Source organism: Ambystoma mexicanum, chromosome 6p, assembly GCF_040938575.1.
Source record: "Ambystoma mexicanum isolate Mex_15411 chromosome 6p, UKY_AmexF1_1, whole genome shotgun sequence".
NCBI lineage: Eukaryota > Metazoa > Chordata > Amphibia > Caudata > Ambystomatidae > Ambystoma > Ambystoma mexicanum.
In genome coordinates this window covers 241,120,887-241,135,396 of record NC_090935.1, presented here as the reverse complement: position 1 = coordinate 241,135,396, position 14,510 = coordinate 241,120,887, and the positions used below count along the sequence as shown (strand labels likewise).

Below are 14,510 nucleotides of genomic sequence, written 5' to 3'. Positions count from 1 at the left end.
TTATATGTGTCACCCTCTCTTGTAAGGGATTTCAATCAGGCACACACCCAGGTCTCGCCTAGCATGTGGTGTGCAAATGAAACCCTTATTTTATTTTTGTCTTTAAGTTAAATATTCTGAATGATATACCACTCATATCACACCCTTCTCAAAATACCCCCCAGGTCACACTGAACCAGGAATCAGGCTAGTTTGTAAAGGTAAAGATGTATTCATTTATTTAATATTCAAATCACACAGATTTAATATAGATATATATGGGGCAGCAATCATCCAAAGGGTGACAATACAATTCAGAAGATAAGAAATTGAATTGATTTATAAGGAGACAAATTAGAAAACACAGGGAAAAAGAACAGTCTTGTTTTGCACACAGATAGCATTTAGGTTAACATTCCCCCTGCAAAGTCTTTTTAACTACACCAATGTGAGTAATCAGCAGGTTTTCAGGAATGAAATACAATGTCTAGAGTTATAGGCAACCTTCCCTCCCAACCAAGAGAGAAAACCTTATTTTGGCAAATGACAGGTGAAAATGGCTTTGTGAAATACTGCAAAAGGTGCAAAAATGCTAAAATGGGTAGAAATTCTAAGAAAAGCAACACTAATCAGGTCCTAACATACATGAGCTATAATATAAACAAAAATACACACTTTAGATTAGGATGGAATGGAAAAAGCACTTTGAATGGGGAATTCACACGTGTAAACTTGTGAATGTTGCATATTTGCGGCAAACTTTTACTATGCAATATTGAAGAACAATGGGTCAAATACACTTTTCCGGTTGATGTGGTTTTTAGTTGTGGAGATAGCTACGGATGTCAGGTATCAGTGAGAGTTGAGATTTCGTTTCCATCTCTAAAACTGAGGGAGTTATAGAGGTTTTAGTGAGAGGCATTTTTGCAAAATAGGCACGAAAATGAAAACAGAAATGCGCTTTTGAAAATGACAGATCGGCTTGATCACACTATATTATGACTATGAAAAAGAGAATGCCACAGATGGATCTTACAGTCACGTTATCAGCGTAACCCCAACTGTTGTGGAGACTCTACTTCTTCCTGGGATTTACTTTAGTTATTCAGAATCACTAGGGAGTTGCGATTTTGGAACACACGTGAGACAATCAGCGCAAGAATATTCTAACAATACTGGAGTACTGAATTAAAGATGGGATGGGTTGAGATAAGGATAATACAATTCAGATATACTAAAGGTCAATGTTCTTCCTGTTAAGACTTACATTATTAAATTTGACCGTCAGCAGGGCACCTCTTTTGGAATTGGATCAGCAAGGCGGGCGGTTCTAGTCAATTTGGACTGCACCTCACCCTGGATTTGGAAGGGCCCCTTCTGGTTAATGGACACGGTAGATAGCCTGGATGCAAATTTTCAGTGGGCCAGCATTCGAGGTAGCAAGCCAAGCTGAATTAGAATTAAATCCCTTCAAGTTTGGGATGTTTGCAATTGGGTCAGGCTAGCAATAATTTTGCCATGCTGGAGTCTGGATTCCACAAAGAAATCTGGATCTTTCAAAGAATTCTGGAGTCAGCTACAAGTTGAAAAGTTCTGCAATACGGTTCTGCGTGGACATCTGGATGGGATCTGGAATCAGCATGTTCTGGAAGCAGTCTGTCTTTGTGTAGTAAAACTTCTATATTTATACAAATGCCAACCCCAGTTTATGGTGTGGGCAGAACTTCAAAACACACCCCCACCCCCATGTCTGAGTGTCTACTGGCGTGTGCTTTGTCCTGGTTGGCAGTCTAAACTTTTACGCTCACCTGGTATCCACAGGGACGCCACCCAGCTGGGTTACTCGCTGGTATGCTTCTCAGCTTTGACCTGATGTGGTCTGCGGGGAAGGTTCTGCCTGAAAATACAGGAGGACTGTGTTCAAGACTGACCGACTGGGGTAAGTATCCTCCCTCCACCCCCGTATGCTTTCAGTCCTTCTGGCGCCCTCTCCTCACCTTGTGGTAGAATTAGGCGTGCTCTCCGTCCTGCCTTCTTTGCGGGGGCGCGTTGTCTTTCATGGGCGAGTGCGGTCCAGTTACTTCAGTGACGCCGGCACGTTTGATATTGTTCAGGTAGGTCTTATTGCTGTTCTTTAGTTTTGTTGCTATCCTGCATGCCTTTCTTTGATTAAAATGTCTTTTCTCCCTTAGGTATGCGACACTCCAGCGCGGCAAACTGGCTTGGTTGAGCCCCGCTGGGAAATGATGGTGCATTAAGAGTGCTATGATCCGGTAAGTAAGCGCTATGCCCAGCGCTGTGAAGTCTTGCCTTTGCTAACCTGTGTTTTCCTTCCTTGAAGGTCGCGGTGGTCTTCAGCGCGAGTGGAATGTCCCGAGTGGTGCCATCCGAGAGGCGACCAGCCAGGTAAGCCTTTTGAGCAGTTTGTAATTTGTAAATGTCTCTACAGCTTTCTTTAATGTTGCCTCGATCTTCCTCTTTCTGATCGTTCTTTCCGGGAGCCGTGCAGATTCGAGGAAGCTGTTCTCAGTAGCTGCGAGTGTTTAAAGATGAAGACTGCAGGTAAGATGCTGCTGCTAATGATGTTCCTTTTGTCTCCTTGCAGGTTCTGCTTCTCGGGGGTTTGAGGGAATAGCTGGACACGGTGAGCGTCACGTTGCAAGCTGCAAAGTAACACGAAGCATGTTCTGCAGTCAGGGTGTGGTTTATATAGCCCGGGTAACGTAGTACCAGGAAAAGTAGTTCCAGGCCTGCCACACCCAAAACACTAGACTGCATAGCTTGGTTCTTAGGAACCAAGCTATGTGGATGCCTCCATTTTGGCTGACAATACAATAAGTAGTTCCCAAGCACATTGTTGTTCATGGTGTATGAGCATGGCGCCATAGGCGCCAGGACTGGCCCCATGAGGGCTTTTGAAGAGGATGCCAGGCTCTAGAGGCCCAAGTCCTGACTCCACCTGGCCAATGGGTTTGCCAGAGGGGGTTTTGGGCGAGGGTCGTGACATAAACAGAGCTGTCATTTTATGACAGGATTTAGGAACTCCCAACTGGATTTTTACCCAAAACATACTTTTGCACAAATGTACATTTCTACCATTATGTACCCTCATAAAATTGTACACATATACTTTATACTCAATTATCTACATTTACATCCACTTCCCATCTTTGTGAAAGCTGTATTGGTCATTCTATGGATTATCAATTTTACCCATAACACTTTGGATTAATAATTTCTAATTTGATACATCTCGGGGGCCCTGATCAGGGGATCATGCACATACAATTCTAAGATTGCAACATCAATAGTTTTGCCACAATCAGTGTTTTAGTGTATCTTTGGTTCCTTATTTAGTAATAACTCCTACCACATCTTCAACTGTCTAGCACGAGTTCAGATTTATACATTTGTATTTTTCACTTGTCCATTTATTTTGGATGTCATGTTAAATGTCAAAGTTCTGAAGCAAAAACAAGTAATTTCCATTCAAAGTCCAGTCCAGGTTTTTTTTTCTTACTTCCAAGTGAGCAAATGGCCAGTCCTTTGAAGTTCACTGAGAAACCTCCTCCCCATCCTACCCCTCCTTCAGGAAGATAGGTGTCCAAGCCTTCCTTTGTCCTTGGGTCAGCTAGGAGACAAATGTCTAAGGCTTCCTTTGTTTTCATTATGCGGGAACCATTAACAGCCATTAGCCTTCCTGTTCTCAAGGAACTGTCAAGCAGAGATGTGAGTTTTCCCAGGCCAGGCTAACAGATCAGAATTACATAGTGGATTGGTCCCAGACTGGTCCCTTTGACATTAAAGATTTTTTTATTTCCCATATAAAATATAAGCACAGTTTATAAAGGATTTAAACATTTTAAAAGAATTAGCCCTTCACCAACAGAGGCAAGTTTTGCCATTTTAAATCAGGAAATAGAAACACTTTTAAACTGGGTTTGACAGCTAATTTTCTGATGTAGCTGTCAGTCAGTGAGGCCTCGATTCCTCCGACTGCCTGGAGAATCCATGATTTCAGCGCCCTTTCCTATCAATAATTCACTGGGGAAAATGACTGAATATAGCGCAAAAACAGCACTTTGAAGGTTGCCATTGATTAGGAAACTGTATTTAATGACACTTTCAGATTTTAGACCTTCTGTCGCCTTGTTTCAAGTGACAGTGACAGATGACAGCAGTGATTCCTGTTTTTACACCAGCTTTGCCTGTGTGTGTGGCAGGGTGTGCAGCTCTTTGGTCGTTTTATGCACCATGCACAATTTTGCAGATTTGGCACGCACAGGGTTATTTCCTCCATTATTGACAGTTTTATTTCCCCATTGGCAAAGGAATGCGGTGTGGTGCAGTGGCGTGCATAAAAATATTCCACACTCTGGACACTGTAGCGTGGCTTTGTTAACCACCTTGCACTTGTTACACCTTCTTATGTTTCCTTGGCTCTTCCCAATACTTCTTTCCTTATGATACACAGTACGTTGTACTTTCTTTGCTGTGGCCCATGTTGGATTTACCATATCCTGCACACATCTCTGATCTCTTGACTTTGCTGGACTTGTTTCAATTCATGCAGTTCATTATTTCTTTACAGTTCATAACTTTCTTCTTAATAAAAGCCACACTCTTTCTTTGAATGCTCAAAATATGTCAGAGTGTTCCCAACTAGGTTGCATTTAGTTTGGTATTCAAAAGATGCTTTGCTTTCATTTAATTCAGTACTCAAAAGGTAGCATGCTTTTCTTTCATTGCGTTCAGTATTCAAAATGCCTTGCTTTGCTTAGCTTGCGAGTGTTGCATGCAATATTCCAAAAGGTTTGCCTCGTTTTAATTATATCACTGCCGGCCAGCCCAGTGTTCCCCCTTTCCTGGTTGCAATCACTGGTCGGTCTTGCAGCCCGTGTGAGTTCTTCCTCCGCCACAGTTCCTGCTTCTCTGTGCGGTCGCTGGCGTGGTCTCTTAGCGGCCTTTGTGTGGCTCACGCACACCCAGCTGAACTTGCTTGGTTAAGCAAGATACTCACAACTGCTTCTCCCACTGCCACCGGCCTCCTTCTCAAGGCTTGTCACAGGCCTCCAGCTCTGTACTCCTTTGCTTCCCACTGCATACGCTCTGCACTGCTTCACGGGTTCTGAGTGCTCCTCCTGCCACGCAGCCACACTGGAGAGGTCTGCTTGCCCACAGCGGGATCTGGATGCACAGATGATTGTGCTTCCATAGAGGACTCTCCGCCCCTCATTTGGTTTCAGGTTCCACCTTTTAAAGTTCCCACCTTCACTTCATTACAAAAAAAAGACGAGATGGCTCACCAGCAAGGTGGTAGTCCTATTTGGCTCCGGTTGCCCTCCTCTGGGTCGTCCCAGTACTTGGCTTGGATTAGTAAATGTATGTTTGTTCGATATGAGGATGTGTTGTGTAGACATCCTCTTCGTCGTCCCAGTACCATACTGGTACAATTTAGAGCAGATTTTAGGGGAGTAATTGAATAAAGGCTGCCAAAAACCCATAAAGGCTTGAGGGATGGCTGGTTCCATGTCTCATATAAGGACGTCCTCTCATACCACCCTCTCCCTCGCATATCCACACCCAGGATCATGATCGAAAAACAATGGCCTTACCCTGGCCAACTGAGAAGAGGATACAAAGGGGAAAATGAGTGAGAACGCCCTCCGGTTCCTCACAACATACATGCATACACATTACATGACAAAAAAACACTTTGCTCACTTGCATGCACCCTCCTCACCTTCCCACCCCCATGCTGCCGTGAGGAAGTCCAGATGGGCCTAGCCTCCTCGGCACAACGTAACCTCACTGACTGACAGGAGAGGAGAGGGCTCCTCTCCTGTCAGTCATCATGCACGCTGCTAGAACAATGGCAGAGGTGGTGGTCCAGTCTTCCGCTGCCTACTATTATGATGTGCTAATTTTGTTGCAGAGCCGAAAGGGCTACACTACAAATAAACAGAAAAAAGAGAAGCGGGGAGACATGCCCCTGCTCATAGAAAGGAAGCACAGGAGCCCGTGCAAATAAACCACAAGGAGGACTGTGCTGCCCGCCACTCAGCGGGAGGGGCGGTCTGCTACTCAGGAAAGGGGGTGGCACTGCTCACTCACAGTGGTGGGCCACCACTGCTGAGGGGCTTCAAGTTGTGCACAACAGGGGGAAAGGGTAGCAAGTAGGCAGCAGAGTGCTTGACAATGAAAAATGGGTTGCAAAATTCAGGCTTTGCTTTTCTTCACTTCTAGGAGAAGATTAGTATAAAAAGGCAACAGACAAAATGTGCAGGCCCTTCTTTTGCCAACTTGGTCATGGACAGTCCAATTAAGGTGCAGGTTGGAGGCGGGAGGCAAGTTACCATGACCGGTTCGTGAGAGTGCGACAGGATGGAAAGGAAAGCATAGACATGGGAAGGCTTGCCAAGCACACAGCTGAATATCCAGAAGATTCTCAACAGTAAACCCACACAATATGTGCAATGAATTTAGAAAGACTGGCGTAATTCACCCCCTTTATCATCCAATGTAAGTGGTGCCATGGCTGCTCATGCCAGCAAGCCAGCCTCCAGACATGGGAAAGCGTGGCACGCAGCTGTGGGACTAGATCTTAGACCGTGGATCATTGCTGCCCCTACCTGATCAACATCTGGCGAGGATCCTTTTCCTTTCGATGACGAGCAGCTTCCAGCAAGTTGCTGATTACAATCCACCGTCCACTAGAGGAAAAGAAAAAAAGAAAAAATCCACTAGGGTCTCAAAACAGGACTCTTTTAGAAGCATCGGACAGTTCCAAGAGCAACTTCATAAAGAGGTTCATTTGTTTATGAGTTCCAGAACACTGATGCTGCTTTATAGATTGTACACTACTTCTTATGGAAGGCCATGTGGGATTCTTGCCCAAGGCAGAACAATCACTGTAGACTTTGTTTAGCACACACTTGCTCTTATTCTGCTGAAAACTCTGTCCTTTTTCACTCCTCCCCCAATGTATGGTCCTTATCCCGCAACAGTGACCCTTCCCTCGCTCCATAACGACATATTAAACATCCTTCCACACCTGAATATTAGAAAGATGATAAATATAGTAACAGCCTATTGCAAACGACCCTTATACACGCCGTGTTTTTACTTACAATGCACCAAAACCATGGAATCATTTAGCAATCTCGCTGCACAAAATTGTGTGAAGAAACTGAAAACATCTCTCAATCACTATGATTTGAGTTTTCACCAAATGTTTACCATAAGTACATAATCCCTTCTGGGAGGTGATCATGCACTCTAATTGATGTGGATCAGTGGACTAGAGCATCCACGACAGGTTAACGTCATGCCCACAAGTTTAAAAGCCTGGTATGTCCACTCAGCTCTTCATCCTTCCGAGGTGATGAAATGAATACCATTCACTCGGGTAACCACCATCTGTTACCCAGCAACAAGAGACCGCTGGAACAATGTGCACTTTACTAAAGGACCATGTTATGTTATGAATACAGATGAACACAACCAAACGCCATCTGCTAGGGCACCGTACGCTCAGCCTAGAATCCAGCTCGGTCGTTGCGCTTGCACTAGAAGGGCCCATGTGCGCCTGCCATTGTCCTTGTTAGATTTGCTTGGATCTGTTTCGTTTGACTGTTTCTGAAATCAGCTTTGTTGGGCCTGGGCATATTCCATGCTCGGATTATTATCATGAACAAGTTTGCCCACAACGTCATCTGGCCAATTCTCTCATTGTAATTGCCCTAAAGAGATTGCCACGCAGTCTGCACTCAATCTGGGCGACCACTACTTGAGTTTTGGCAACAAGATGTGAGCTCCTGCCAATAACCCCTCCCCCCACTCCTCCTACCCCCAATGCAACAGCGCATTTGTGTGTGTGCTGCATGGCAGTGACAATTTTCACCAATATAGGGTGCCCGCTTGCACTCCCCAAGCCACCACATGAACTGTCTCCCCCATCTTGCTGCTGCACTAGCCATTCTTGCACCGCTATGCTATCCCCCATGGCCCCCTCACCAGGACCTGTGCCACCTGCAAACAAAAGAAACAGTGGGCATAAGCAATTTGTGCCGGGACACCACCAGAGAATGGGAGTCAGATTACAGTTAGTGACTGACTAAGGTGGGCAAACCAGTTCTCTCGCTAGGTGGCACACCACCAAGTGAGCCAAAAATATATTGGAATAGGTGAGGTGGCATTATGGCAGCAGAAAATGTTTGCAGAATGCCTCTGGCTGTGATCATGAGTCCCTTCCCATTAATCTACGGTCATTGGTGGGAATTTAGCACAGCCATTTGTTTTGTGCCACCATTAATGCTGGCTGTGGGCGTACATTAGGTATTTTATGCTTTATAAAAAAATCATTTTGGACAAGGTCTATAACTGCCATTGTTAGCAGCAGCAGCTTAATGAGGAGTGGTGCCATTACTTAGGTTACAATTACATCACGGTGGGCCACACCAGCTGGTAACATTCCACCAGCCTGAGGTAGAGATGGCCATTGCCAAGGACTCTAGCAATTTTACTAGCCAGTATGGCCAGAAAGGCTTAAACTGAGAAATTGCCATTAAAACCCACACAAAACCTCTGGGTGGCTAAAAAGGCTTCTACAGGGAGTGCAAACCTTTCCGGCCAATAAAATCAATCTACAAAGCTAAGTGGCTGCAAGGGAACAAACAGTGGGAGCGTAAGTAAGAGCCCCGTTTCTCTTTCCATGACAACCAAGGAACAGTATAAAGGAGGCATGGCAGGCGATCGAGCTGTAGAAAAGAAGTATCAGCATTTCTTTTCCATTTAAAGAACCAGGGAGGAGGTTAAGCCATGGGAGCCAGATAGTTGTCCAAGAAACGGTCACCTCACCACTTGGATGGAGGAAATGCCCTACTGGCAGGAGTCGAAGATGCGCCTCTTGTCCCTCTGAAAGAAGTCAGCATACTAAAGAAAATTCAACCACATAACCTGCATCCTCCAGGAGCTGCATTGGCCTACCCTTGCAGTACACATGCATCATATCGGAAACGCCACTAGCTGGCAGAGAAAATCATCATGACTAGATGCCAAGGCACCACTGGCAGCCACGACATCACCCGAGAGTGAAGAAAGAACTGCAAGAGGGGAAAACACTAGGAAACGGGTCATTTCCTGCTGTGCACCATCTCTGGAACAAGTTACCAACACAGAAAAAAAGACTGCTCCTCCCCATCCTTCACTTCAGCAAGGGTCTGAAGATCCTACTGTTCAAAGAACATCTCGCCAATTGCTGCATACACCAATCCCATACATGTATACATACACCAGTCCCATACATGTGTACATTCACCAGTCCCATACATGTATACATACATCAGTAAACAGAAACAGAAACAAACCTCGGAGCAGAGACTTGCATCAGGCAGGTATTGTTGGCACCCTGATTTGGGTAGGGCACAATGCCTTTTTTAATTTAAAATTATTTTTTTTTATTACCAGCCACATGCCCATGGGCCTCATGGCGCACACATACCAAATGGAAGCATGAGGCTAGACAGTCAAACAATATGAGGATAAAGAGACAATGAGGTCAGTTCTCTTCAGCCTTGTTCCATATTGAACAGGTGGGTTTTGATGGATCATTTAAAAACGACCAGGGACGAAGACGTCCTCAAAGGAAGAGTATGCCATTTCTTTGGTGCTTGAACATCAAAACGTGTCCCACCAAATCTCATCAACCTAAAGCATGGTTATAAAAGCTTATGGTTGCCAATGGAATGCAAATTAAGCCTAGGGTGATTGACTACCAGGTGGTTGGTCAGGTATTGAGGAGCAATAGCTGTCTGACATTTGTATGTTCTTGACAACAGTTTGTGGATGATGCTTTGCTTGACGGGGAGCCAGTGTACGGCCCGTCTCGATGGAATCAAATGGTCTCATTTTAGTACGCCATGAATGGCTCTAACCTCACCATTTTGTGTGGTCTGGAGGGAGTGTAAGTTGGCATGAGATTTTCCAATTAAGAGACTATTGCAATAGTCGAGTCTAGTATTAATCAGGGCAGGGGCCAGGAAAGATCTATTTCCAATGGACAGCAAAGGCCTTATTTAGTGCAGTAACTTTGTAACATATCCACAGACGGAGCAGAGATGAGAGACGTGAGATTTCTTGGACAACTCAGCATCCAGGTGCACTCCCAGTGTCTTGACATGTCTCACCACGGGGATCATTCTACCAAAGATCAAAAAGCACGAAGAGAGGGTACAGTTTCTTCAATTGAGGGCCTAAAGCAATGATGAGCAGCTCTGTCTTCTCATCGTTGAGGGTGAGAATGCATAGCCATCCAGACTGGATGGCAGTGTGCACCCCATTCAAGGCCTCTTGTACATAATTACCCAACAACTCAAGGAGACCCGGGGAGCCATCAGCATAATTTTGCATATTATACACCTAGATTATCCAAGAGGTTGAGAAGGGGCTTGATGTATATATTGAATAGGGTAGGCGACAAGCATGAGCCTTACAGCACTCCACAGGTGGTGATGGTGGGAGATGCTTGAGCATTCTCAATAGCCACTCTAGATTTTGCTGGGCCCAAAAAGGATTCAATCTACTGGGCAGACATCTCTGGGCAGCTTGTGATGCTCTTCACTCTATTAAACAGAGGTTTGTGGTTGACGAGATCAAAGGCCGCTGAGAGGTCCAGTAACATCAGCAATGCAGCATGGCCCCTTTCCACAATGCCAATGATGTTGGACTTGAGATCTAATGGGCTGTCTCCCTCCCATGTTTTGCTCGAAATCCAGATTTTCGGATAGCCAAGATGTTATTAGCCTCAATGAATTCCTGGAGCTGCAAATATGCAACTCGAACAAGAATTTTGAGGAGGTAGGGAACACTTGGGATTGGACGGTAGCTTTTTGCCACAAAAGGATCTAAGCTAATTTGCGTTAATAGTGGAGTGATCCATGACTCCTTAAGAGATGTCGGGACTACACCATCTCTAAAGTAGGTAGTCACAATATTTGTGATCCATGTGACAGGTTTATCGAGAGACCCTTTGAGGGTATTGGCTGGGCAGACATCTTCAATACATAAGGTTGGTTTTAAACGTAAGACTATAGCAAGAATTTCTGCTTCGCTACATTGTTTAAGTTCACACCTTTAACTTATTTAGGTAGCCAAGCTCAAACGAGACATTAACGAATAACTGAATTAAATGTTTATGAAAAAAAAGTTTGTGCTCCACGACTGGAAATCCAAACATTCTTATTTTTCACAAACCCGTTTATGTCAACATGTGCATCTTTATTATGCTATTTGTTATGGACAAGATCTTTAACAAAAATAAGCATTTTTGAAACCATTCATTGCTAGTGCTAAAATATATATTTTTGCCAGGTCCCTAAAATGAAAAAAATAATTCTTCAGACACATTCAGAAGTGTTATGAGCGGATGTTTTTCAAGTGCAGAGTGCAGAAATGATTCCGACAACACCGACACCTTCATTGTTCTTGCATGTTGAAGGGAAGTGCTTGTGAATTTTAGGTTGTGTTGCAAAAAAAATATGTCAGCCCTGCGAAGCTACGGGAGGCCAAGGTGGCACACCATTGTTTCCAGGCCAGGAGCAACCACCGTTAATTGTGTATGAGTTCGCTAACACTTCATGTTGTGCTTCAAGCTGCTCCTCTTCTTTTGGTTGAAAATACTATGTCATTTATTTTGGATGAAGCCAACCTTTTTGTTCTTGGCTGCATCACATAAGGTTCTCGATTCCGGGAAGGTTGTGTTCCTCAGGGCCTAGCATGAGGTTAGTCGAATTTAAACAGCCCATCAGCTCTTTCATCATATCTGGCAACAGATGTGGGATATACTCTGACAAGGCCAATGTTGGACCTCATCTCACAGACTGGCGGGAGACTGCAACTAAGGCTAAGTTTGCAACCGGAGAACACCTATGTGGGGTGTCGCCACAGGCATGTGGAGAGCACGCAGGGCCTGGCTATGCCTGCTGCATAAAGAGACGTCCACACGGAGCAACGGTAAGCTTAACTCTGCTTTATTCACGCGCTCGGCGCATTTACATCAATGATGGTCGGCTGACAACTTGGTGGCGTGCCGCCGTGTCGGGCAATCACATGACACGTGCAATGCTATACTATGGGTGATGCCATTGAGTTTTAACAGGCTGCGGCACTAGTGCATTGACAGCAATGTGGCAAACAAGCCTGCAGAGCCAGATACACAATTTGCAAAGAAGTCTAGAATCAGACTGTCAAAAAATTGCAGGCTCCATTAGATGATTAAGGTTTGGGGGAACTGAAAGAGCCTCAGTGTGTAGAGGGCGGGGGGGTGGAAGATCAGAACAGCACTTACTGCCAGACAAAAAGATATCCCGCCTAGGAAAGAGACACCAGAAGTGGCAGATGCTGCCACTTTGAAGGATGGTTATGATGGTGACAGGGGAATGAGCACTTTGAATTCTTCCCTGTCAGACCTGGGGATTGTGTCGAATTTTGACATGATTCGCATAAAACCCTTGGTAAGGGTAATCAGACCACGGGTTGTGGGAGACATTTTTTCCAAACACCCATAAAGTCTTGATGGGAGTTTTAACATCTAAAAGTAGAGGAGAAGCCATATTTCCTGATTTGGACTCCAATTCCCAGAATCCTATAAGTACTGGGACGAAGAAGAGGGATGAAGAGCCATATGAAAACAGGCAGGTAATTGGTCATAATTATCCACACCTGAAAGTAATAGGGTGCTGTAAGGAAGGCATGGTATCAACAGTAAGACAGACACAAGTGACCACATTTCAAGGGTGTTATTGAACCTTCACAAGGGTGGGATTAACTATTCCCAATCCTTACTACGAATTTAAAAATAATGTGGGGTGATGTTCATGAAACAGAAAGAAGTGTTCATAAAATAAGTCAGGATGTTTGGGCCGTTGCCCTCCCTTCCCCATGTATTCAGCATGGGACAAGGTGGTTCACACGAGCAAAGCACAAACTCGGTCTTCTGCGGCACAAGGATACAGTTCCATTTACACAGTTCAAGACCTTCTGTGTCAAAGCCTCTTTACTTCTTGCAAGTCTCTTGACGCAGAGGGCCTGCTGTACCAGAATGACACACAAGCGTTCTTTTCTCTTTCAGTATTCAATTAGGGTGTTTACCCTAGATCCCCCTCAGCCGGGCTCAGATTCTTTCTATGTCAAAACAAAAAGTTAAATGTTGGATCCCCCTCTTCCTGTCTTAGATCCTTGTCAATTTCAAAACAAAAGTGCAACAGTGGTTCCCCCTCTTCCGGGCTCAGATCCCTTTCTATTTCAATCAGGGGATGGGGAAAAGGTGTTATTGGGAAGGGGATACCGCGTCTCAGCCTTCGGTGTCCCACTTCCACTCCCAAAGGACCCCTCATTCAGATGATCCTCCCCCACAGGGCCACACCCAGGAACTGGATCCAAAAGCAATGGCTGTGACCTGGCCACCTGGATGACAGATCCCAGGGGACTAGCGGGTGAGACACCTTCTGGTTTCCCACAGTGCTTTAAAAAGCAAAGAGAACGTTGTCAAAGAAAGGGAAGCAGCAGCCAAGGCTGATCAGATGACGAGGCAAGGTGCTTGTGGGAGTGGCAGAAGACCACTGTTCAATGCAGGGTGCGCCGAGATGCTGAACGTGAAGCAGTTGGGGGTTTTAGCTCATTACTGGAACTGTAGCAGGAGCTCCAATGTACAGGGTCTATACAGTGGGAAATGGTACAGCAGAAAGCGGTTTCCATTATCCCAGTGAAGTGTGCTCGTCACCTCTGGATGTTGCGAGAACGCTGGAGTGTCTGGAGGGCAGCTTAAAGATTTTCCGTGCAAGTGGAAGTATCAGAGAGCAAGACCCTGATTGAAGTTTGTGGATGAAGATGTTGCGTGTATGAAGGAGCTGAATTGAAATGTTAGAAACCCAGGCTGCTCTGCACACGAACACCATTATTTAAAGATACATGTGTAACGGCATTATCGAAGCAATCTGAACCTGACAATCCTAGACCTGAAATGAAACAAAGTTGCAGGCCACTGTTCAACTAATTAAGGTGAGCGGCAAAAACGAAATTCCTTGCAAGTGAACTTTCCCAATCACAATAGAGTGATTCATTGTCTACAAAGCTGTATGAAGTGAAGATACAGGAAGGGATTTTCCAAGTGGATGGAAAAGTAACCTGCTTTGGCAAGGCAAGGAAGATGTGATCATCCGGCTTAAAGAAGATTGTGAAAGTATCATATGTGGTCTATGTGGGTTGTTCAGAGGAGTCTGATGAACAACCAGTGTCAAAGCCAAGAGGAGGTTGATGTCGTCAAGGAAATGTATTACATGAAGCAGAAACGAAAATTGTCTCCATTGTTATAGTTAGGAGACCAGTCCTAGAAGTGGACCAGGGAAAGGGACTTTTAGAATAGGTTTAACATGTCCAAGACCAGACAGTTATATGTGAGGTTTAAACATGGCACTGTTAACTTTAATTGCTGTGAGATTTTAGACCCATCCTGGTTTATGTTTTGAATTGCT

The 14,510-nt window shown here is 44.8% G+C and overlaps 1 protein-coding gene across 4 annotated transcripts in view; it reads right to left on the bottom strand.

The window, feature by feature from the left end:
• Window positions 1–14,510, bottom strand: part of CTIF (cap binding complex dependent translation initiation factor) — a 1,422,510-nt gene that overhangs the window by 1,116,102 nt on the left and 291,898 nt on the right. For all 4 annotated transcript variants that reach the window (XM_069626949.1, XM_069626950.1, XM_069626948.1 and 1 more), the window contains exon 3: window positions 6,612–6,692. In XM_069626949.1, the coding sequence (XP_069483050.1) occupies window positions 6,612–6,692 (81 nt within the window). The remainder of the gene's footprint in view (window positions 1–6,611; window positions 6,693–14,510) is intronic.